This window comes from Gymnoscopelus microlampas, assembly GCF_963454915.1.
Source record: "Gymnoscopelus microlampas genome assembly, chromosome: 12".
Classification (NCBI taxonomy): domain Eukaryota; kingdom Metazoa; phylum Chordata; class Actinopteri; order Myctophiformes; family Myctophidae; genus Gymnoscopelus; species Gymnoscopelus microlampas.
The window spans coordinates 52855411-52879655 of record NC_139949.1 but is presented as its reverse complement, the minus strand read 5'-3'; the positions used below and the strand labels follow the sequence as shown (position 1 = coordinate 52879655).

The 24245-nt window shown below is 42.2% G+C and overlaps 1 protein-coding gene across 1 annotated transcript in view; it reads right to left on the bottom strand.

Moving 5' to 3' along the window:
* nipal4 (NIPA like domain containing 4) overlaps positions 1 to 19282 on the bottom strand; it is a 27148-nt gene extending 7866 nt beyond the window's left edge. Inside the window, exons 1-8 of the mRNA XM_084073761.1 lie at positions 18984 to 19282; positions 17336 to 17446; positions 15427 to 15618; positions 12822 to 12878; positions 12078 to 12168; positions 7327 to 7487; positions 3433 to 3600; positions 3067 to 3146 (exon numbers count right to left, since the gene is read on the bottom strand). Of these exons, the coding sequence (XP_083929887.1) occupies positions 3067 to 3146; positions 3433 to 3600; positions 7327 to 7487; positions 12078 to 12168; positions 12822 to 12878; positions 15427 to 15618; positions 17336 to 17446; positions 18984 to 19023 (900 nt within the window). The 5' untranslated portion in view covers positions 19024 to 19282. The remainder of the gene's footprint in view (positions 1 to 3066; positions 3147 to 3432; positions 3601 to 7326; positions 7488 to 12077; positions 12169 to 12821; positions 12879 to 15426; positions 15619 to 17335; positions 17447 to 18983) is intronic.
* Positions 19283 to 24245: the final 4963 nt, after the last annotated feature.

Here is a 24245-nt window from a genome sequence, read left to right as displayed (position 1 = left end):
AGAGAGGGAGAGAGAGAGGGAGAGTGAGAGAGTGAGTGAGTGAGTGAGTGAGTGAGTGAGTGAGTGAGTGAGTGAGTGAGTGAGAGAGAGAGAGAGAGAGAGAGAGAGAGAGAGAGAGGGGGAGAGAGAGAGGGAGGGAGCAGGAGAGAGGGAGAGAGAGAGAGAGAGAGAGAGAGAGAGAGAGAGAGAGAGAGAGAGAGGTGATTATTTCGGGTGGTCAGTCACAGCCCGAAAGGTTTGACAAACAGTGCCATAGGGTTTGGCCGTAATAATAATAATAATAATAAATAACAGAGACTATGAAAGTAGAAAGCATGCGAGCACAATAAACTGGGTCACATATAAAACACACCATGCAGGGTCAGGAGAGTTCACAGACAGCAGAGGAATGAATGCCAGAGCTCAAGGAAATGTCCTCCAGGTCTAAACATGCTGTCATTTAAAATAGAACAGGCAACGACTCACATACTGTATGTTCCTGACGTGAGTTGTTGTCAAGTTTTTTTATCCCACGATGTTGTAACCCATTTTTCACCCAGTGCCAATGCCTCACGCTACTCTCCCTCTGCCAGCCTGGGGAGAGCCCCGTACTCGGGGACGTGCACAGATAGACTCTAGGTGGTGCTAAAGCACCTGCCCTTTTGCCCTCTTGACCAGAAGTGCCCTTTTGAAAAAAAAATCAGTTTACAGCAGGGGTCTTCAACAGGGGGTCCGGGACCCCTAGGGGGTCGTCAGAGTTACTACAGGGGGTCCGCCAAATCTTTATGTGATATGATTTTTCTTTTTACCATAACCACTCGAAACCTAGCATCCCTTTTCTGAGGAGAACTTTAGCCAAAAATATCTAATCCGATCTACAAGCCCACAACGCCTCGCAGCGCGAGGCGTTGTGGGCTTGTAGATCGGCTATTTTTGTCAAAGAGGTATAGGTGTAGAGGGAAAAAAGAGCAGACCAAGTAAACAAAAAAAAGTATAATTTACTTGAGCACCTGCCCCTCAAAATGTCTGTGCACGCCACTGCCCGTACTGAGCTCATGTCTCCTTCGATGCATGAGGAGCTAGCAAAGCAGCTTCATATCACCTGACAGGGGGGAGTTTCCCCGGTAGGACGTAGCGTGTACTGACTGCGCCACCGGGCTCCTGCGTTATTGTCTTTTAAAATAGCAACAACTCACATAGTTGCGTTGTTGCTGTTGTTGTTGTTGTTGTTTTAAATGACAACAACTCACCTCAGGAACATATTATGTTCCTGAGGTGAGTTGTTGTCATTTAAAATAGAACAGGCAACAACTCACGTACTGTTTGTTCCTGACCTGAGTCGCCCGTATATACTCTAAACAAACGCACCTTGAAGGACGTTCAAGGTTCAATGAGTGCTGACATTGTTCTGCTGCAGTGGTGGAAAGTAACTACGTGCATTTACTTAAGTATAATTTTGAGGTATGTTTACTCTATGTATACTCTACTTGAGTATTTCCAATTTCCAATACTTTTACTTCTACTCCACTACATCTCAGAGGCAAATATTGTACTACAATTATTTGAAAACTTTAGTTACTAATTACTTTGCAGATAGAAATTCTTACATTATAAAACATACATTAACTACTTTAGCCCTATTTTATACTTAGGCTATTTGAAAATAGCAGATCTACAAGCTCACAACGCATGTTAAAGTGCTCATGTGGCCCCATAGTCGCTTCTTTTGGGCTGGTTTTCAAGACCTGGTTGCTTGTTTCTCTCACAGAATCTGGCAACACTGGTCGCAGGAGTGTGTGTGTGCTAGCAGGTCGCTCAAAACTAGAGCGACTACCAACAGAAGCATATCGGGGGATTTTGGGGGCAATTTTCCGTTTACTAACTCACTGCATTGTCTATTTTCGCTTCAAATGTTTAAAGGAGTAGTTCAGCCAAAAAAAAAAAATACTAATACTAATAGCCGATCTACAAGCCCACAACGCCTCGCGCTGCGAGGCGTTGTGGGCTTGTAGATCTGCTATTTTTGGCTAAAGTTCTCCTCAGAAAAGGGATGCTAGGTTTCGAGTGGTTATGGTAAAAAGAAAAATCATATCACATAAAGATTTGGCGGACCCCCTGTAGTAACTCTGAGGACCCCCTAAGGGTCCCGGACCCCCTGTTGAAGACCCCTACTGTAAACTGAAAAAAACAAAAACGTTTTTTTTTTCCTTTTTTTCAAAAGGGCACTTCTGGTCAAGAGGGCAAAGGGCAGGTGCTCTAGCACCACCTAGAGTCTATCTGTGCACGTCCCTGGACAGCGGTCTGTTACGTTATCCAGCTCAGCGGTCATTATTCAGAATTATACAACAGGTAGTTCCGACCAAGCAATCTGATTGGTTGAAATAGCTATCTAGCCGTGTTTCAAACCAGCATGATAGCACGGGCCTAATCACATTAATAAATCACTCCGCACTGCAGTCCGCACCTGATTAGACCATATATGGCACAGCTGTGCTGTCACGCTGTCCCACGGTAGGAAAACAAACAAAAGACAGTAGCCTGACCCACCGCCGCCACCGGAGGACAAACAGCTACGCAAAATGGACTATGTTGTTAATTTTGACTTATTTGGTGGACTTACGAAATCTACAGCCGATCTACAAGTTCACAACGCGTCGCCATCACGACACGTTGTCAGCTTGTAGATCAGTTATTTTGGCCACGTGACACGGTCGTACGCCGGAGCATATAGCCTACTGGAATCAGCTGTGTTGATGAGACGGTGCCTCACAGCGCTGCTACAGGGACTATTTAATGTCTCGGTCAAATAAACTCTTCTCTTTACAGGGAAACGGATAATAGCGTTCATAAATAATTCATAAACATTTGTATTATGAATTGCCCCACAATATGAATACATTTGGATGTGTTTTTGTTGGTAACTGTTGTATAATCGGCTCCGCCTCGTTCCTGACCGCATCACTGGCGTGCCAATAATGACGGTAAAGCACACCCTCTCATGTATTATTGCTTAAATAACACACCGCTGAATTCCAATCAGAATCAAGCATCCAACCAAGCCGCGCAATAACATGATTTAAGACTGACCTGTGTCACTATGGAGGCGATGAGGGTGAGCAGCAAGATCCAGGTGAGAGGACGGCTGATCACTGAGCTGTCTGAGAGAACTGGAGAGAGAGAGGGGGGGGGGGGGGGGGGGGGAGTAGTGAAATGGTTTTGTTTATTTTCACTGCTGTTGGAGCCCTCACAGGGCAGTGGAATTCCTTGTACAAGTGCAGAGCCCAGGGTCTTCCAGGGCGTTAGAGAGAACTCACTAACGCTCTGAACCAGGGCTAGCGATGCCCAGGCCTTTGACAGAGGAACGTACCTGTATGGATGGCGATGCCCAGGCCTTTGACAGAGGAACGTACCTGTATGGATGGCGATGCCCAGGCCTTTGACAGAGGAACGTACCTGTATGGATGGCGATGCCCAGGCCTTTGACGGAGGACACGGTGAAGGCTCCCAGCAGAGAGCAGATGCCAACGTACACCAGGATGTTGGAGGCTCCAAAGCGAGGCGAGGCGTACAGCATGAGAACCAGACAGGAGAGCAGCAGCACGCTGGCGTAGACCAAGAACCCTGTCACATGCACACACACCACCAGGGTTAAGATAAAATAACTAATACATATAACAAAACAACCAAGAACCCTGTCACACACACACCACCAGGGTTATGATAAAATAACTGATAAATATAACAAAACAACCAGGAACCCTGTCACACATCCATCATCATTATTCATAAAGCCTGTATCTGAAAAAGCTTAATAAAATAAAAAGGAAAATGATGAAAAGACGGTTACAGCGGGTACTCTGACAACGGCTATAGGCCTAACGGGCATTGCATAACAGGGTGGGGCATTCGTTCCCTATTTGCATATTTCCCGAGCAGGCCGGTGCCCAACGGACACTGTTCTAGTCTAACAAAAGAATGAAAACTAGAATTGAGAGAGAAAAAAACTAAACTTTTTAGTTAACTGAAATAATTATTAAAAAAATCACACCCAGTGTGAAGTGGGAAAGACAAGAAAATTTGTCTTTCGACAGTACAGCGAAAGACAAATTTCCGCGACGGAAGAAAAACTTTCGCTACGGATGAGTCCCAAACCCACTTATAGGGGCGACTAAACCACCCAAAAATAGGGCTTTACAGAAGTATGATAACAAACTGAAACTGTATTGTGTGTTTGCAAAAGGAATTAACACTAAATAAAATCATAACATAACCACTGTAGCGGTTGCCAGAGTAGTTGGTAGTTGCAGGTCAGTCTATGACGTCAGTCATCTACGACACACTGACTTGGCCTACACGTGACATCATGTGTACGTCACACGTAGGCCCGCTAACCAATATAAGTTCTGACACACACAATAGTACTACATTCCTTCAAGTCATTCAATCAGTCATTCCATCAGTTATTCAGGACTGTGTTCTCTTACAGGGTGAAACTTATAAACTACTGTGTGAAATGCTTCGTTGGACGGTGCACCTAAAAGGGCTTCCAGAGATACCGTATGATGCTGCTGTAGCAGTGAATCACAAAGTTTACTGCTTTAAAGGGGACTTTATCAAGTCCAAGCGTCAGACTGAAGTTCATGTCTTCAACGCAGTGTCTTTATGCTGGATCAAGTTGCCCCCAGAGACACCTGGAAGAGCACAACGTCCCCTTGTTCTCCCCATGCGTAGTAGCCGCACAGCTGTGCTGATAGACCCTTTCATCTACCTCTGGGGGGGAGTAACTGACACTTGGAACTACAGCAAGGTGCTTTATGCATTTGATGTCGACGCCCACAGAATGCTCAAACCCAGGGTTTCTGGGAATGTTCCAGAGGGGAGGGAGGGCCACTCAGCCAGTGTCTTAGGGAAGGTCATGTTTATCTATGGAGGATACAGAGAGCTGACTCGATACACTAATGACACCTACAGGTTGGACACCACCACAATGGTCTGGTCTTTAATTAACACAAGAGGAACTCCACCACCGGCTTCATCATATCACTCTGCCACCATCATCGGGACCAAGATGTTTGTATTTGGGGGCTGGGGGGGTATCAGCTACACCATCAGTGTGTTTGACACAGAGACCACCTGCTGGCTTAACACGCCTTCTGCACAGCTTCTTCCAGAACAACGCTACGGTCATTCAGCCTTTTCCTACAATGGAGAGCTGTACATATTTGGTGGCAGCAGGTACTATAACCAGGACTTCAATGATCTGTGGAAATTCAGTCCAGCGACCTTCACCTGGAAGAAGATTCAGTTCAAAGGGAATGTTCCATGTTTAAGCACTTATTATACTTCAGTATGGAGTTCCACTGTATTCTGTTGCATGGTGGGATATCGCATAATCCTCTTTGGAGGCACAGCCAATGATGACCTGTATGTCTTAGACTTAAGTCCTAGCCTGAAGACATTATGCAAGCTGGCAGTTATTCAGTACCATCTGCAGCGGTCTGACCTCCCACACAACATCAGGTGGGAACTGGTATCCATGACAACCAACAGCCAATAGAAGAAATAACAATCCACGTAACAAAAAGAGGGATAACATTAAAGTTCCTTCCACAGATTATAATACATATGGACAAGGAAAAGTTTGCAGGATTGGTCCGTTTTGAACAAAATGTCTAAAATCATGAACACAGTGTGCCATTTCCGTGAAAATTTCACACGCACATTCCCACTAGGCCGCGGAAGAAATGCCACCCATTTCACATTGGCCTCTTATAGCGCCACCAGCAGGTCTAATTTAGCAAAACACATTTTTGCAACAAAATGCCTCAAATCATGAATGCACGCACATTCCCACTAGCCCGAGGAAGAAATGCCGCCCTTTTCACATTGGCCTATTATAGCGCCACCAGGAGGCCACAATAACCTACCTGACCTGGCGGAGGCCTGTGCTCCGAGGAGCACTTTTTCTAGTTTTCTATCCATTTCAGGGGTTTTGGGGGGTTGGACCTAGCCTGGTAAAGCCCCTCTTTCCGGAAAATATCATTTCCATTTCATTTCAGGATGGAGTCTGGCATGAGAACCTGTGTGTGTTTTTGGCTGTGGGCTGGAGTTGGGCGGGAGTAATACCGTTGACTGACAACCCCTTCAGCCAATCAGCAGTCATTCCCCTTCAGCCAATCAGCACTGCATTTTTACCACCTCCAGACTAATGTGACGCAACGGGACTGTTGAGATGGCCATGCCCTACATAGGTTGCCTTATTCGGATACATGCGTGTCACTGCCCGCCCCTGCCGGTTCTCTTATTTTTTATTTCTAAATAGGCTCTGTCATCATGATTAATTGATCACATATATGAAGTTAAACAACTCAGTTCTATCCAAACAATATCTTAAAAGCCATTACGTGCCTCAAATAAGAAGTTGGAGAGCGTTTTAAAGTTTTAAAACCAAAAGTAAAAACAACGCACAGAAAACAATGGCTGCCGTTTCCATTTTGGTCGGCTGCACTCGGATCCATTCGGGTTCACTCGAACTCGCCACTTGATTGGTCAACTTTCGCTGCCAATCACAGAAGGATGAGCGAGGAGGGGCTTTACCAGGCTAAGGACGCTGATGGGCGAGTCCATTTGGTGAACTGGCAAGAAACGCCCTGATAAGCCTTCAGGCCAGCCTTCACTCCTGAAATCAAATGGAAATTAGATTTTCCGGAGGGAGGGGCTTTACCAGGCTAGGTTGGACCCCCCCCCCCACAAAAAAAAATGCTGACTCACGGCTTTGCCGCGCGCCCAGGGACGTGCACAGATAGACTCTAGGTGGTGCTAGAGTCCCGCCCTTTGCCCTCTTGACCAGAAGTGCCCTTTTGAATTTTTTTTTTTTTTCAGTTTACAGCAGGGGTCTTCAACAGGGGGTCCGGGACCCCTAGGGGGTCCTCAGAGTTACTACAGGGGGTCCGCCAAATCTTTATGTGATATGATTTTTCTTTTTACCATAACCACTCGAAACCTAGCATCCCTTTTCTGAGGAGAACTTTAGCCAAAAATAGCAGATCTACAAGCCCACAACGCCTCGCGCTGCGAGGCGTTGTGGGCTTGTAGATCGGCTATTTTTGGCAAAGAGGTATAGGTGTAGAGGGAAAAAAGAGCAGACCAAGTAAACAAAGAAAAGTATAATTTACTTGAGCACCTGCCCCTCAAAATGTCTGTGCACGCCACTGCGCGCGCCCAGGATAAGTGTCCCTTTTTTTTCTCCATCTCTGGGAGTTGGCAGCCCTAACCCTGCCATACCTTAGCTTTGGCTGAACTGACGCCACTGACTGACAGGTCAAAGGTCAAGCTTGGTTTCCTCACCGGGTTCCAGCAGCATGTGGGTCATCTGCTGCAGTGATGTCACTTCCTCCTCCTCCGGGGCGTGGATGACCATCAGGGTGCTGCCCAGGATGCACAGCAGACAGCCCAGCTTCCCCAGGAAGTTCAGTGTCTCCCCCAGCAGGTAGGAGGACAGAACTGCACTGTGGGGGGGGAGAGAGAGAGAGAGAGAGAGAGAGAGAGAGAGAGAGAGAGAGAGAGACGAGGTTTCAACTTTAAACAGCAGGGTTTCTCTCATAGGGCGCCATCAGTGGTGGAAAGTAACTAAGTACATGTACTCAAGTACTGTACTTTAAGTACACTTTTGAGGTATCTCTTACTTCACTGGAGTATTTCCAATTTTCTGTGCTTTTTCTTCTACTCCACTACATCTCAACTACAGGCAAATATTGTACTTTTTATTCCACTACAATTATTAGAAAACGTAAAAAAAAAAGTTATTAGTTACTTTGTAGATTTGTATTATTATTATTACAAAACATGCATTAACCACTGAACTTTGGCTATTTGAAAACAGCATATCTACAAGCTCTCAACGGGCCACGATGCGACGCGTTATGAGCTTGTAGATTCGCTATTTTCAAAAGATTTTTGAATACGTTTTAGACATTATGATAACTTGTGAAACGGGACATTCTGCATAATGAGTACTTTTACTTTTGGTATTTTAAGTATATTTTGACGCTGATACTTTTGTACTTTTACTTTAAGTACATTTTTTATGCGGCCCTTTTTGAAAAAAAGTGTGCATAATGCGATTTTTTTTTTATAACTACACCCCCTGAAAGCCCATTCCAGAGGCTGTCATGTGTTCTGTCATTTCCGTTCACGAAAACGTATTTCAAAATGTCTTTAAAATGTATTTTTGAAAACCAAAATTTTGTTCCATTTGTACAAACCAAAGGTTTCCATAAAATAGCTCAAAACGCGATGCGACGCGTTGTGAGCTTGTAGATCGGCTATTTTCAAATAGCCTAGGTATACAATAGGGCTGAAGTGGTTAATGTATGTTTCATAATTCCATAATTTATATCTAAAAAGTAACTAGTAACTAAAGTTTTCAAATAATTGTAGTGGAGTAAAAGTACAATATTTGCCTCTGAGATGTAGTGGAGTAGAAGTAAAAGTATTGGAAATTGGACATACTCAAGTAAAGTACAAATACCTCAAAATTGTACTTAAGTAAATGTACTTAGTTACTTTCCACCACTGTATATAGAGTTGTTTGATTCCCACGTTTGAAGGTGTTCCTCGATACGGCCGTGGCTGCAATGTGAACACTATCACAGCTCACAGGCTGCCTGTGATAGGCTGCCTCCGACAGGCTGCCTGTGACAGGCTGCCTCTGATAGGCTGTATATTGTTTTGAATGTGGTCAGTGTGAGACTGGCACACAGGTGTGGTGGACAAACAAAGTACATGTACTCAAGTACTGTACTCATGTAATTTTTTTAAGGTATTTTTTTTACTTTACTGGACTTCTACACACACACACACACACACACACACACACACACACACACACACACACACACACACACACACACACACACACACACACACACACACACACACACACACACACACACACACACACACACACACACACACACACACACTCGGCCATTTGAAAATAGCCGATCTACAAGCACAAAATGTGTCGCTATGCAACACATTGTGAACTTGTGGATTAGCTATTTTCAAAAGATCTTTATACATTTGAAAACTTCTGAAATGCATAATACTAGTATACTTCATACTTTAGTATATTTTGTAATTTTACTTAAGTCAATTTTGAGTTCTGGACTTTTACTTGTAACAGAGTATTTCTACATTGCAGTATTGCCACTTTGACTTAAGTAAAACATTTGAGTACTGTTGATAAGCTGCATATTGTTTTGAATGTGGTCAGTGTGAGAGGCACACAGGTGTGGAGGACAAAACAATCAGTGCAGTATTTGTTTATCATGTAATATATTCAAAGTCAACATAATGTATTGACTGCAGTGGTGGAAAAATGTACAAACATGTTTTACTTAAAGGACGACTTCACCACTTTTCAACATATCTTCATATAATAGGTCCTCACTAATGATAAAATGATAAAATAAAATTCTACTTGGTCTGTGTCTCATAGGAGGACTGTGGACAGTCCAGAAACCCGTCTACCAGTGACATCATCGTTAGGCAGGATTTTTTTTCCAAAAAGATTACAATTTCTTTATTCAGATTTTTATTAAGGCGAGAACAATGGGATCTATTATTGCATTGCAACTTTCCAGGAATACAAAGCCTGCAGTTTCTATTAGCTTGGATTCCCCATCGATGATGTCACTGGTAGACGGGTTTCTGAACTGTCTACAGCCCTCCTCTGAGACACTGACTGATTAGAAAAAAATTGTACCATTTTATCATGAGCATTAGTGAGGACCTATTATATGAAGATATGTTGAAAAGTGGTGAAGTCGTCCTTTAAGTAAAAGTATCAATACTGCAATGTAGATACTCTGTCACAAGTAGAAGTCCCGTATTCAAAATGTACTTAAAATATAAATATACTTAAAGTACCAAAAGTAAAAGTACTCATCGTGCAGAATGTTCAAAATGTATTAAAACAATTGTCGATCTACAAGCTCAAAATGCGGTGCATTGTGAGCTTGTAGATCTGCTATTTTCAAATGGCCAAAAATATATAGATCTCTGCTGTCCAGCACAAACCTGCTAACTCCAAAACGCTCATTGTTCATGAAACGAAAAAACATTTTTTTTTTCAGGAAATGAAGAAAACCATATTTTTAAAACAAAGCAATACTGCCTCATCAAAGTTGGTATAGTGACTTTATATATAGTCAGATACTTGCATGTGATATTATATTATTAACACTTTACCCAAATCAAGCGCAAGTGGAGTTAGTAGTTTCAGACGAGCAGAAATCAAGCTGAAATGGAGTTAGGAGTCCGAACAACAATAGCTCCACTCGCTGCTGAGGGAGAGGTTTCAAAAGGGTACAAATTCCCAAAGGCTAGCAATGGATCTCCAAGCTCACAATGCATCGCAACAACGTGTGAAATTAATGCCCTGATGCTTCATGACACTTATTATATAGGCCTAAAATAATAAACAGGACTTTAAATATTACAATAACTTCTGCAAAGAGGTAGTAGAACCAGCGTGACTCAAAATGCTATGAACGCCTTTCTTCTTGTCACATTGCTCACATTAAACACTTCATAGATTTTAGAAATATAATTACTTGTTTTCATAACATTAGCGTCAGTGCTAAGTTTGATAAACAGGTACACTGCATAGTTTTAACAGACTACGGGGAGTTTGTTTACGTGTTCCTCCTCCTCGCTCCTCGCAGCGCGCTCTACTCATGCTGTTAAAAGGCAGCATTGGACAGGAGAGGGGGGAGTTGTTTGTTTTTGACGTTTGAGGATACAATGGAGTTGGGAGTTTTTGTCAGAGGCGCTTTTTAATACTTTTCATTGGTTCAAATGTTTTGATTTTTTACACAGACGTAAGTTCAATAGCGTTGATCTATGAAAAAAAAAAAAAGATGAAAATGGAGTTCGCTGGTTCGTCCTGGACCCCGATGATATATAATATAGGGCTGAAGTGGTTGATGTATGTTGTGTAATAATGATCAAAATCTACAAAGTAACTAGTAACTAACATTTCTTACACTATTATATTTGCTACTATTGTTATTGTTACTACTCTCTCTTCTTTCCCCCTGACACGGTCAAGGCAGAAGGCCGCCACCCTAGAGCATTGGTTCTGAAAGTGGGGTCCGGGGACCCCCAGGGGTACTTGAGGGGGTTCCAGGGGGTCCCCAGCTAAATGATAGATTAGGCACCAAATGGACCCTTATGGGTCTGTAACTCTGAGAGTGTACAAATGGAACCAAATGGACCCTAACGGGTCCATTTGGTTGCATTTGTACACTCTCAGAGTTACATTGACATAGATTTTACAATATAAATTGCGGTCCAAGTGATAGAAATGCCATTAAATGGGGGTCTGTAGCCCTAATGCATGTCAAACTGGGCGTCCTTGAAATTAAAATGGTTGAGAATCACTGCTAGAGCCGTAAAAAAAAATCATCTCTTATGGGGGTCCCTGGCATATCTTTGAAATGGGGGTCCGCGGGCTAATAAGTGTCAATTTGGGGGTCCTTGACATGAAAAAGTTTGAGAACCACTGCCCTAGAGCCTTGGGTCTGCCTGACGTTTCTTCCAGTTAAGGGGGAGTTTTCCGTTGCCACTGTCGCAAAATTGCTTGCTCAGGGTGGGATTGTCGGGTCTCTTCTCTACATGTAAAGTGTCTTGACACAACTTGTTATGATTTGACACTTTAATAAAATTGAATTGAATTGAAAATTAACATTTCCAAATATTTCTAGTGGAGTAAATTTGACTCTGAGATGTAGTGGAGCAGAAGTAAAAAGAAATACCTCAAACTTTTTTTCCCCAAAATAGCAGATCTACAAGCTTGCAGCGCGCCACCGAGTGCCGCGCTGCGAGCTTGTAGATCTGCTATTTTTTTTTAATCGTGAAAATGTGAGCACATTTTTGAATATATATTTTCAAAGCACACATTCTTTACTGAAATATTTGCTTCTTGGGGGTCCCTGGAACAACACATGAATATGAGTGGATCATATACATAAAGAGCCTGGAACAACATATGAATATAAGTGGATCATACACATAAAGAGGACAAGCGTTACCTGATCAGGACGCTCAGAGCCCCCAGAGGGGTCACCACCGTGGCTGCTGCAAACATGTAGGCTGCAAAGTTAGCCCCCTCCCCTACACCCACTGGAGGGGGGGGGGGGAGAGAGAGAGAGAGAGAGAGAGAGAGAGAGAGAGAGAGAGAGACAGACAGACAGACAGACAGAGGAGAGACGGAAAGATAGAGGAGGAGAGAGAGAGAGAGAGAGAGAGAGAGAGAGAGAGAGAGAGAGAGAGAGAGAGAGAGAGAGAGAGAGAGAGAGAGAGAGAGAGAGAGAGAGAGAGAGAGAGAGAGAGAGAGAGAGAGAGAGAGAGAGAGAGAGAGAGAGACACACACACACACACACACACACACACACACACACACACACACACACACACACACACACACACACACACACACACAGAGAGAGAGAGACAGAGACAGACAGACAGACAAAGAGAGAGAGAGGCATGATAAGCAATCAATGATGACAAACTCCACATCATCCATACTGTAGAGGAAAATGATAGAAATATATGATACAGAGATTAAGGGCCATGCAAACGTATTCAAGTTGTGTCCGTGTGTCACGGTAAGTTGACTTTTATCTGCATCGTCCACTTTTTTGATGAACATTTCCAGAGCTGACAGTTTCATCACATTAAATACATGCTATTACACATTAAATACATGTTATTACACATTAAATACATGTTATTACACATTAAGTACATGTTGATGCATATTCAGTTCTTACTGGTTAATAGGCCACCCCACCACAGCCAGTCTTTTAGATAGCCGTGACCGCCATCACCTGGAACAGCACACACGCACGCACACGCACACGCGCACACACACACACACACACACACACACGCGCACACACACACACACACACACACACACACACACACACACACACACACACACACACACACACACACACACACACACACACACACACACACACACACACACACACGTTAGAATGAAAGGGACACGATTTGTGTTAACACAACGATACAATAAATATGTATCCTATCCTATCCTTTAATTTGTCCTGAATAATGTATTAAACAGTCCTATTCAACGCTCCGAATTATTTAATGATGCTTTATTTATATTTTGAAGAGGCTCAGCAAAAATGTACCCTGTTAAACAGGGGTCCAGGCAGGCATATACAAGTTTGAGAACCTCTATTATACATGGTGGAGCATAAACAGTGGATAGGGGCCCCGCAATAAACAATCATGGCAGAACACAATCACATGGTTGCTGTTAGTTTATCCATTTATAACACAGAGTAGGAAAAAAGAAAAATAGTTAAATTTACACTAAGGATTTTATTAGTGTAAATTCTATTTGACGTGTGTGTGTGTGTGTGTGTGTGTGTGTGTGTGTGTGTGTGTGTGTGTGTGTGTGTGTGTGTGTGTGTGTGTGTGTAGACTAAAGCTATTATTCAGCTCCAGTAAAACTGGTGTGAACGTGAAACCAGAGCTCTGTGTGCGTGCGTGCGTGCGTGCGTGCGTGCGTGCGTGCGTGCGTGCGTGCGTGCGTGCGTGCGTGCGTGCGTGTGTGTGTGTGAGACACACACACACACACACACACACACACACACACACACACACACACACACACACACACACACACACACACACACACACACACACACACACACACACACACACACACAATGAGTGTAACCAGGGCGGAGGCACATGCATTGTCCATTCAGCCCTTGGTAAATACAAGCTAAAAACGACATAACTTGGCTCTCAGGTGGCTGAGCGCACACGCACACACACACACACACACACACACACACACACACACACACACACACACACACACACACACACACACACACACACACACACACACACACACACACAGAGATGCAGAGACCACTATGCTTATCCCATTTAGACCTGAGCAGTGGTGGAAAAAGTACTCAAATTCTTTACTTAAGTATTAGTACCAATACTGCAATATAGAAATACTCTGTTACAAGTAAAAGTCCAGAGATCAAAATTTACTTAAGTAAAAGCGCATGAAAATGTACTGAAAGTACCAAAAGTAAAAGTACTGAAATATTTGAAAATAGCAGATCTACAAGCTCACAACGCGTCGCATCGCGACGCGTTGTGAGCTTGTAGATCTGCTATTTTCAAATAGCCTACAGGTATGTATAAAATAGGGCTAAAGTGGTTAATGTATGTTCTATAATATCATAATTTATATCTGAAAAGTAACTAGTAACTAAAGTTTTCAAATAATTGTAGTGGAGTTTAAAAGTACAATATTTGCTTCCGAGATGTAGTGGAGTAGAAGTAAAAGTATTGGAAATTGGAAATACTCAAGTAAAGTACAAATACCTCAAAATTGTACTTAAGTACAGTACTTAAGTAAATGTACTTAGTTACTTTACACCACTGGACCTGAGGCCGATTCTAAAAACGCCTTCTAAATCCTGACCTCAGTTTTCGGAAAAACTTCAAATATGTATTCAAAAATGACAACAAATGCATGTTGCTATAATACTGTACATAGACACAGGAACCCCAGAAGGGGTTCCCGACCTTTAAAGGACGACTTCACCGCTTTTCAACCTATCTTCATATAATTGGTTCTCACTAATACTCATGATAAAATGGTGCCATTTTTTTCTACTCGGCCTGTGTCTCAGAGGAGAGCTGTGGACAGTTCAGAGTCCCTTCTACCAGTGACATCATCAATGGGGAATCCAAGCTAATAGAAACTGCAGGCTTTCTATTCCTGGAAAGTTGCAATGTAATAAAAGAAGCCATTGTTCTCGTGTTAATAAAAATCTAAATATTTTTTTTTAAATCTTGTTGGAAAATAAAATCATGCCTAACAAGGATGTCACTGGTAGACGGTTTCTGGACTGTCCACAGCCCTCCTATGAGACACAGGCCGAGTAGAAAAAAATGGTACCATTTTATCATGAGTATTAGTGAGGACCAATTATATGAAGATAGGTTGAAAAGCGGTGAAGTCGTCCTTTAAGGTATAGTTACAAATAGAGGTTCCCGCCCCAAAAGGAGTAGTTCACACAAAATAATGACTTATTTTCTATAAATTATTGTTTGGGTTTTTGTCGCATTCCTAGGCCAATAATAACTCCGCCGGCCATTACATTATTGGCTTTGGAATGCGACAAAAATAAAATAAAATCTCCACGTCTTCGAGGCCTCATAGGCTGTGTAATTGATAGAAAATAACGATGTATTTTGGCCTGGGTTCGGGGGGTTTGACCACACCAGTCAGACTCAACGTCTCACGCCCCCAAGTTCTAAACCACGAGTAACGCTACAAACGTACAAAAGTATAACTCCACCCACTTGCTCTGGTTTGTCCGTTGGAGGCCAATCGGAGCAGGGCTTTCTTCTTGAGAATGACGCTCCCGCCAATCAGGAAGGCCGACAGTATGGCAAGGCTAAGCCCCACCCAGAAGTTGTAGTTGGACCATCGGTCGGTGTTGCCGGGCAGATTTAATAAGCCGTGGACGTCTGTGGTGTTATTGACCAATGGACCTGCAGGACAGGGGAGGAGGAGGATATAATAACAGGCTTCACATGTTGATGGGATGCATACATATCTAACTGCAGGTTAGCCTGAGATCAATACCTTTTTCGGGTTTATGATCCGGTCGGAAGCGGAAGCAACCCTACGTCACCAGATGCGTCATCCGCGTCATCACGCGGCCGGAAACCACAAGCCACACCCCAGAATAACTCCGGCCGCGATCAAGGGCATTGTAATAGGGCCTACCTAATAAAATCCTTCTTGCGGCGTAGTTTAGCTTATTTTTTTAATATAAATGTGAGTGTACTTTCCGGAGACTATTTAGCGTCTGTCTACCTTTGTTAACTTCCCGCTGATGTCAGGACAGCAGAGTCACTGATGTCAGGACAGCAGAGACACTGATGTCAGGACAGCAGAGTCACTGCCCATCTTTCACCGCAGGCTGAAAACCCACCTCTTCAGGAAACACTACCCTTCCTCTTCGCCTGGCCTACTTGTTGTTAACTAGTTGTACGAACGCTTGTTTTATTGTTGTATTGTTTTATTGGATCTTGTTTAGTCGATACAATTATTTGTTTTAGCTCTTGCTCATTTGATTTAGCTATTTTGTCTCATCTGTTTAAGGAAATAGGTAGCTGATATATTGCACTTTTACCTTAGCACTAGGTATACTCTTGGTTGCTTGTTTTAGCAGAAAATGCACTTAAGACTTATGGTGATTAGTAGTTTCGTTCCCTACCTATGTTCAATGCACTTATTGTAAGTCGCTTTGGATTAAAGCGTCTGCTAAATGACTGTAATGTAACGTAATGTAATGTTATCCCACGGGGAAATTCTATTCCATTTAAATAGGGATTGGGGAAACAAACAGGGGGAACCAAAACAAAGCGGCTCCGCAAAACCGGAAGCCGCAACACCGGGAGACGCCAGAAGCTTTTTTTTTTTTTTCAGTAGGCGTGGCCTAGACCGGATCACACGGGCAATTTAATAACGAATACCAGGCTTTCCTCCGAGGGGTAAAGACTGGCGATGCGAGGTTAACTGCAGGTAGTCATGGCTGTCACCATTACACATTTAACTTGACGATTAATTGTCACTCAAATAATTACGATTAACGTTTTAATTGTCTGTTTGGCCGTTGAACATTAGAACACATGAAGCCTTTTAGGCTTAAAAAAAATGTACAGGACAGATATGACAAATAACTGAAATATACAAAGAAATTACTGACAATTTAATAATATTATTTTATACATGTAAAAATAGCAGAAATAGCTGATCTACAAGCTTACACCGCGTCATTAAGTGGCGCATTGTAAGCGTGTAGATCTGCTAGATTTTCTTTTTTTACCTGGACCGCTTTTTTTTCCCCTCTACACAAAACCTCTTTAACCAAAAATAGCCGATCTACATCTTTTTTGCTTTATTGTTAAATTGGTTATTTTGCTCTGTATAGCACTTTGAGCTGCATTTCATGTCATGAAATTATTAATAATAATTCATTATTATTATTATTTTCTCAAGAGAAAATTCTCTTTTCTATTACACCCTGCCACTGAACATTTTCAGATGGTGTGTGTGTGTGTGTGGGGGTCCTCAGCCAAATGTGGGGTTCCTAATGAGAAAGTTAGTTGGGGTTGTCACCTGACGTGTGGGTGGTGTTGTAGGGGTCTGTGTTGTAGGGGGTCTGTGTTGTATAGGCGTCTGTTGTGAAGGTGGTCTCACCTGACGTGTGGGTGTTGTTGTAGGGGTCTGTGTTGTAGGGGTCCGTGAAGGTCGGCCCACTGATCACGCACACTACAGTCTGAGAACCACATCTCAATGGAACCACAGAACCTGGAGAGAGAGAGAGAGAGAGAGAGAGAGGTTTAGTGTGACATAACATGATCAGACCAGATCAGAGAGACAGAGACAGAGACACAGAGACAATGTTCAAGGTTGGCAGCAAAATATGTATCAGCCTGTCACAACATGAAGGACAATGGGTGAACACTATAAGTCTATTACAGTTAATAGACCTTGTCTTGTTTGTATTATTTGTTCTGATTCTGAATATGTATTATTATTTTGTATCATAATGTATGTAAATGCTTTGGCAATATAAGAATGCTTGTCATGCCAATAAAGCATATTTGAATTGAATTGAATTGACAGAGACAGAGACAGAGACAGAGACAGACAGACAGACAGACAGACAGACAGACAGAGAGACAGAGAGACAGAGACAGAGAGACAGAGAGACAGAGACAGAGACAGAGACAGAGAGACAGAGAGACAGAGACAGAGACAGAGACAGAGAGACAGAGAGACAGAGACGGACAGACACACAGACAGACAGACAGACAGACAGACAGACAGACAGACAGACAGTGAGCGATAGAGACAGGTAAGTCCGATGCATACTTTCTGCGGTGGCCAGTACTCTCTTTCCAGAACTCATTTTAGTTGATGATTAATTCTCATACAAAATAATTATTAATTAATGATTGTGTTTTTTCCATTGAACATAGGAATGTATAAATGTAAATTACATTTCTGTTTGCCTTCCAGGCTTTGTGAAGGAAAATGACTGCAGGGAAGATAATATGACAACCTAAAAATAAATGACTGACAAGGACCGGAGCCAATAATCAAACTAAACTATTCTGATCATAGTAACAGACCTGTAGTCATCTAGGATGGCATGCAGATACAGTACACATAGAGACACGAGATATATACAGAGACAGACAGACAGACAGACAGACAGACAGATACAGTACAATATAAGAGACAGACACACAAGATATACACAGACAGACAGACAGACAGACAGACAGACAAGATATTCAGAAAGACAGACAGACAGACAGACAGACAGACAGACAGACAGACAGACAGACACACATAATAGACAGACAGACAGACAGACAGACAGACAGACAGACAGACAGACAGACAGACAGACAGACAGACAGACAGACAGACAGACAGACACACACACACACACACACACACACACAGACAGACAGACATAATAGACAGACATAATAGACAGACAGACAGACAGACAGACAGACAGGAGGGTTCAGGTATCATATTGACACTGTCAACAAGCCACAGGGTGTCGACTAAACACATGACTTCACTGGCACTGCTCTCAGCATTAAATGGCTAAATACACCCAAAAAGTCAACACATGGAACCAAATGGACCCTTACAGGTCTGTAACTCTGAGAGTGTATAGATGAAACCAAATGAACCCTTACAGGTGTGTAACTCTGAGAGTGTATAGATGAAACCAAATGGACCCTTACAGGTCCATTTGGTTCCATCTATACACTCTCAGAGTACATTGTGTGTGTAAAACCATTGAAAACATCATGTTTCTCACCGTTAGCGCAGGAGTCCTCAGTCAGCTGGTGATGCTGCATGTTGATGTGTTGTTTATCACAACAAACCACACATCAGAAACTACACACTCATCACACTCCGATCCGTCCCACACTTTATAGATCCAGTATAAAAACTGTAAAAATCTGGTATTAAACGGTATAAATCCAGGTATTAATCCATATATATCGGACATTAAACGGTATGAATCCAGTATCAATAGAGATCCTGTATTAAATGGTATAAATCCAGTATTAATAGAGATCCTGTATTAAACAGTATAAATCCAGTATTAATAGAGATCCTCTCTCTGTGTCTTCAGAGTCTAAACTGAACACAGAGTGATGCGATCAACCTCACAGGCTGCACCTGCGTGGCCCCGCCCCCCAGCCCCTCCCCCCTGCCCTGAGGGGACCACACAGGTGTGAGTGTGTTGTTGTGGCCCCGCCCCCAGCCCCTCCCCTCCCCCTGCCCCTGAGGGAACACACAGGTATGAGAGTGTTGCTGTAGGATACAATAGCTACACTACCACCCTCTCCCCCACACACACACACGCACCCACGCACACACGCACGCACGCACGCACCCACCCACCCACCCACGCACGCACCCACACACACACACGCACCCACACACACACACACGCGCCGCCCACACACACACCTTTTTGGCTCTGTACTTGGTTGGTCGGCTCTGTTTTTTCCCCTCTACACCGATCTTTATCTTTTGATTCTGAAAATAGCCGATCTACAAGCTCACAACGCTTGTAGATCGGCTATTTTCTGATAATGTTTCCCCCAGAGATACTAGGGTTCAATTGGTAAATGTAAAAAAAACACAAAGATTTGTCACCACGCTTATAGTAACTCTGGAATCCCCTGTTGAAGACCCCTGCTCTAAATACCATCTCCACAATTGGTACAGTATACGTGGAATATGCTACCCATACACATAGTTGAATGGCACACACTAATGTGTGTATTGGAGAAATTATAGGCACACCGAAATCATGAGTTTATTAATTGTGTTCAGTATTGTTCTTTGAAAAATGAAGTGTTAAATCAATATATCGTTGCTGTCCGGCAGGAACCAGCTAACTCAATTTTTCCACTTTTGCATTTTTTTCCCATAAATCAGTGCTATGAAACACCCTTTACGTCTGTGTGTTGGTAAAAAAAAATATTGAACCAATGAAAAGTATTGAAAAGCGCTTCTGACAAAACCAGCTAACTCCATTGGATCCTCAAACTTTCTGCTAAACCAGCTAACTCCAGCAAAGGGGGGTCATTGTGAGCTTGGAGGTCCATTCAGCTGTTCTTATCAATGATGAACAAAACCTCCTAACTCCACTTTTTGTTTTGTTTTTTTCATTTCCTGAAAAATGAACATTCTGGAGCCGAACAGCAGAGATATTATGTATCAAATGATATTTATGTCATAAATAAACCATTCATTCTTATGGAGGAACCACCACATCAATGCCTTTAACATCCACTAGAGGGAAACCTCACACCACTAAAAGCTACCTCTCCTCAGTGCAAAGAGCTTTATTTAAATAAATGCTCAACAGACATGAGATGAAAATATATTCAATATTTTTATTTATTGTTAAACGTCACACCAAAGCTCACGTGTACAGTCTTTATAAGCAAATAAACATTATATTTAGCAAATCTGCATGCATTTACACAAAGCATTTACATGAATAATAATTATGTTTAAACCGATATCCTCTCTAATGGAAACAGCAACTCTCAGTCTGAACCAGTGGTGTAAAGTAACTAAGTACATTTACTCGAGTACTGTAGGCCTACTTAAGTACAATTTTGAGGTACTTTTACTTTACTGGAGTATTTCCAATTGCCTATACCTTTACTTCTACTCCACTATATCTCTAAGGCAAATATTGTACTTTTACTCCACTGCTATTATTTGAAAACTTTAGTTACTAGGCTAGTTACCTTGCAGATATACATTATGACATTATAAAACATACATTAACTACTTTAGCCTTATTTTATACCTAGGCTATTTGAAAATAGCCGATCTACAAGCTTGTGAGCTTGTTCTGCTATTTTTAGTACTTTTACTTTTGATACTTTTAGTACATTTTGATACCAATACTTGTGTACGTTTAATCAAGTAAATTTTGAATTTCGGACTTACTTGTAACAGAGTACTTCTACTTCAACGCATCTGTGATGTAGGCCTATACGACAAAACATTTGGGCACGATTTCAGCCCGATCAGAGACCAATATGACTTCCATTATAAAATGTGAGTATAAGTATATAAAAAGTATATAAAGTAGTAAGTATATAAAAACATAGAACATGCATGTACTTCTGTGGCCTACTGGCAGTGTGCAGAGGAAATGTGTCACCAGGGACGTGCACAGATAGACTCTAGGTGGCGCTAGAGCACCTGCCCTTTGCCCTCTTGACCAGAAGTGCCCTTTTGAAAAAAAGAAAAAACATTTTTTTTTTTTCAGTTTACAGCAGGGGTCTTCAACAGGGGGTCCGGCTCGCAGCGCGAGGCGTTGTGGGCTTGTAGATCGGCTATTTTTGGCAAAGAGGTATAGGTGTAGAGGGAAAAAAGAGCAGACCAAGTAAACAAAAAAATATAATTTACTTGAGCACCTGCCCCTCAAAATGTCTGTGCACGCCACTGTGTGTCCCTGACCGGTCCAGTGGTTTGAGAGATCAGCTCCAGAGTCACACAGACTGACTCTTTTATAGACAGCCATAGTGTAAAAATATAAAACATTATGTGAAAAAATATAAAACATTATGTGAAAAAATATAAAACATTATGTGAAAAAAATTAGGGCTGGGACTCGATTAAAAAAAAAATCGAATGAATTAGAGGCTTTGTAATTAATTAATCAAAATTAATCGCACGTTTAATCGCATATCAATATTTGCCCTGAGAAGCAATTTATTTTCAGTTAAAACAGATTTTGGTATATGAGTGAATCAATGAATGAATACATAAGTTTAAGCAACAAAAAATTGTTCTGCACACAACCGTGTTTTTATCCACGCTTCCATCAGAGAGTTTTTTAAATCTAAATTTCCCATCCACTGGGCCAAGCAAAGCAGTCTGATCGGCTTCTTGTCCCATTGCGTGCACTGGGGTGTGTTGGCTGTTGGTTGGTGCACTGGTATGATCGGTACGCCTGAAACTCGTCCAGTTCTGTGGTGCATAAACTAAGCGTGATTAAAATGCGATTCTTTTTTTAAATTGCGTTAATTTTCTGTAATTAATTAATCTAAATTAATCAGTTCAAGTCCCAGCCCTAGAAAAAATATATATTAACTTTCATCTCTGTCAACTATCTGTAATATATAGTCATGCATCTACCACCACTCTATGACCCCTAGGTGGCGGTGCTGTATAGCACTCTGTATTTAAATGTAATATTTGGGAGTATGGGAGTATTATGTCGTGTAGGCTATACAAAATGTGGGTGGCCATTATTCATCAATACGTTTCTCCAACCCAATTGACTTTACCTTAGGACATTCATCATTAGCCATAATGCTTTCTGGTATTTTGAAATCTATTGAAAATTGGTGAAAACACCAGCTTTTTCCGCAGGGTGACCCTTTTAAATTCAGACATCTGCTTTTTTGTCCCCGGAGCCGATGGATCCTCCTTCTGGCTCACATCGTTGTTGACCCGAATGAGAATGGTCAGGAGGTCGTCGCCCCTGTAACAAAACACACACAACATTCAGAACATCTCCACACGTGGCACTTGATTGAAATGCAGTCATTTAAGACATTTAGTAAGCCTACATGCAGCAATGGTGGCAATTTGGTCAGGCCCTTCCTTACGGCTGCTGACCTAGAAAAGGTCATCCACGCTTTTATATCCTCCAGACTTGACTACAGTGGCGTGCACAGACATTTTTAAGGGGCAGGTGCTCAAGTAAATTATACTTTTTTTTTGTTTACTTGGTCTGCTCTTTTTTCCCTCTACAGCTATACCTCTTTGCCAAAAATAGCCGATCTACAAGCCCACAACGCCTCGCGCTGCGAGGCGTTGTGGGCTTGTAGATCGGCTATTTTTGGCTAAAGTTCTCCTCAGAAAAGGGATGCTAGGTTTCGAGTGGTTATGGTAAAAAGAAAAATCATATCACATAAAGATTTGGCGGACCCCCTGTAGTAACTCTGAGGACCCCCTAGGGGTCCCGGACCCCCTGTTGAAGACCCCTGCTGTAAACTAAAAAAAAAAAAAAAAAAAAAAAAGCTTTGTTTTCCTCTTTTTCAAAAGGGCACTTCTGGTCAAGAGGGCAAAGGGCAGGTGCTCTAGACTCTACCACCTAGAGTCTATCTGTGCACGTCCCTGATTCAAAGACTGCAACTGATACAAAATGCAGCCGCCAGGCTCCTGAGCCCCCACACATAGAGAGGTGAACACATTACACCCGTCCTTGCGGCCCTTCACTTTACGTTACCTAGGAGTTTTAGAATTGATTTTAAGATTTTACTGTATTGTTTTTAAAGCCCTGAATGGTCAGGCTCCTGCGTATACATATGTGATCTTTTAACTCCTTATAAGCCAGGCCGCTGCCTGAGATCATCCAACAGGGCCATAATGACGGTTCCATCCAAAGTCTGGTCTTGTCACAAAGGGCGACCGGGCTTTAGCCGTTATTCGGGCCCCTCGGCTGTGGAACTCACTGCCTGGGGGCCTCAGGCAGACAAACTCAGTGTCCTCTTTTAAATCTCTTCTAAAAACTCACCTCTATCACACAGCTTTTTCTTAGATTATGAACTGTTGTACCATTTATGCAATTAATTTCTGATTTGTATTGTGTATATATATTATCATTATAAAGCACTTTGTAACTTGTTTTTTGATAGTTGCTATATAAATAAAGTTATAGTTATTATTATTATTATTATTACAATTATTATTATTATTATTATTATTATTGTTATTATTATTATTATTATTATTATTATAAATAATTTGGTGATCAGGTCTAAAAAGTATTGTGGATGGTTTGACCTAGCAGATACATAGCCTAGAGAGACAGACAGACAGACAGATGTATTGTTTTGTGTTACCCTTCACAGGCTTTTAGCTGTTCGCACAAAGACTGTATGAACCAGGTCCCAGCTTGTATGTCCCTGAATGCTAAATAATTCTCCACGGTGGCCATGGCGACCAGGAAATCTGCATCCACAGGAGTGTAGACATTTGGTATTAGACAACTATCTGATTCAATCCCTTGATGCTTGGCCTGAACCCC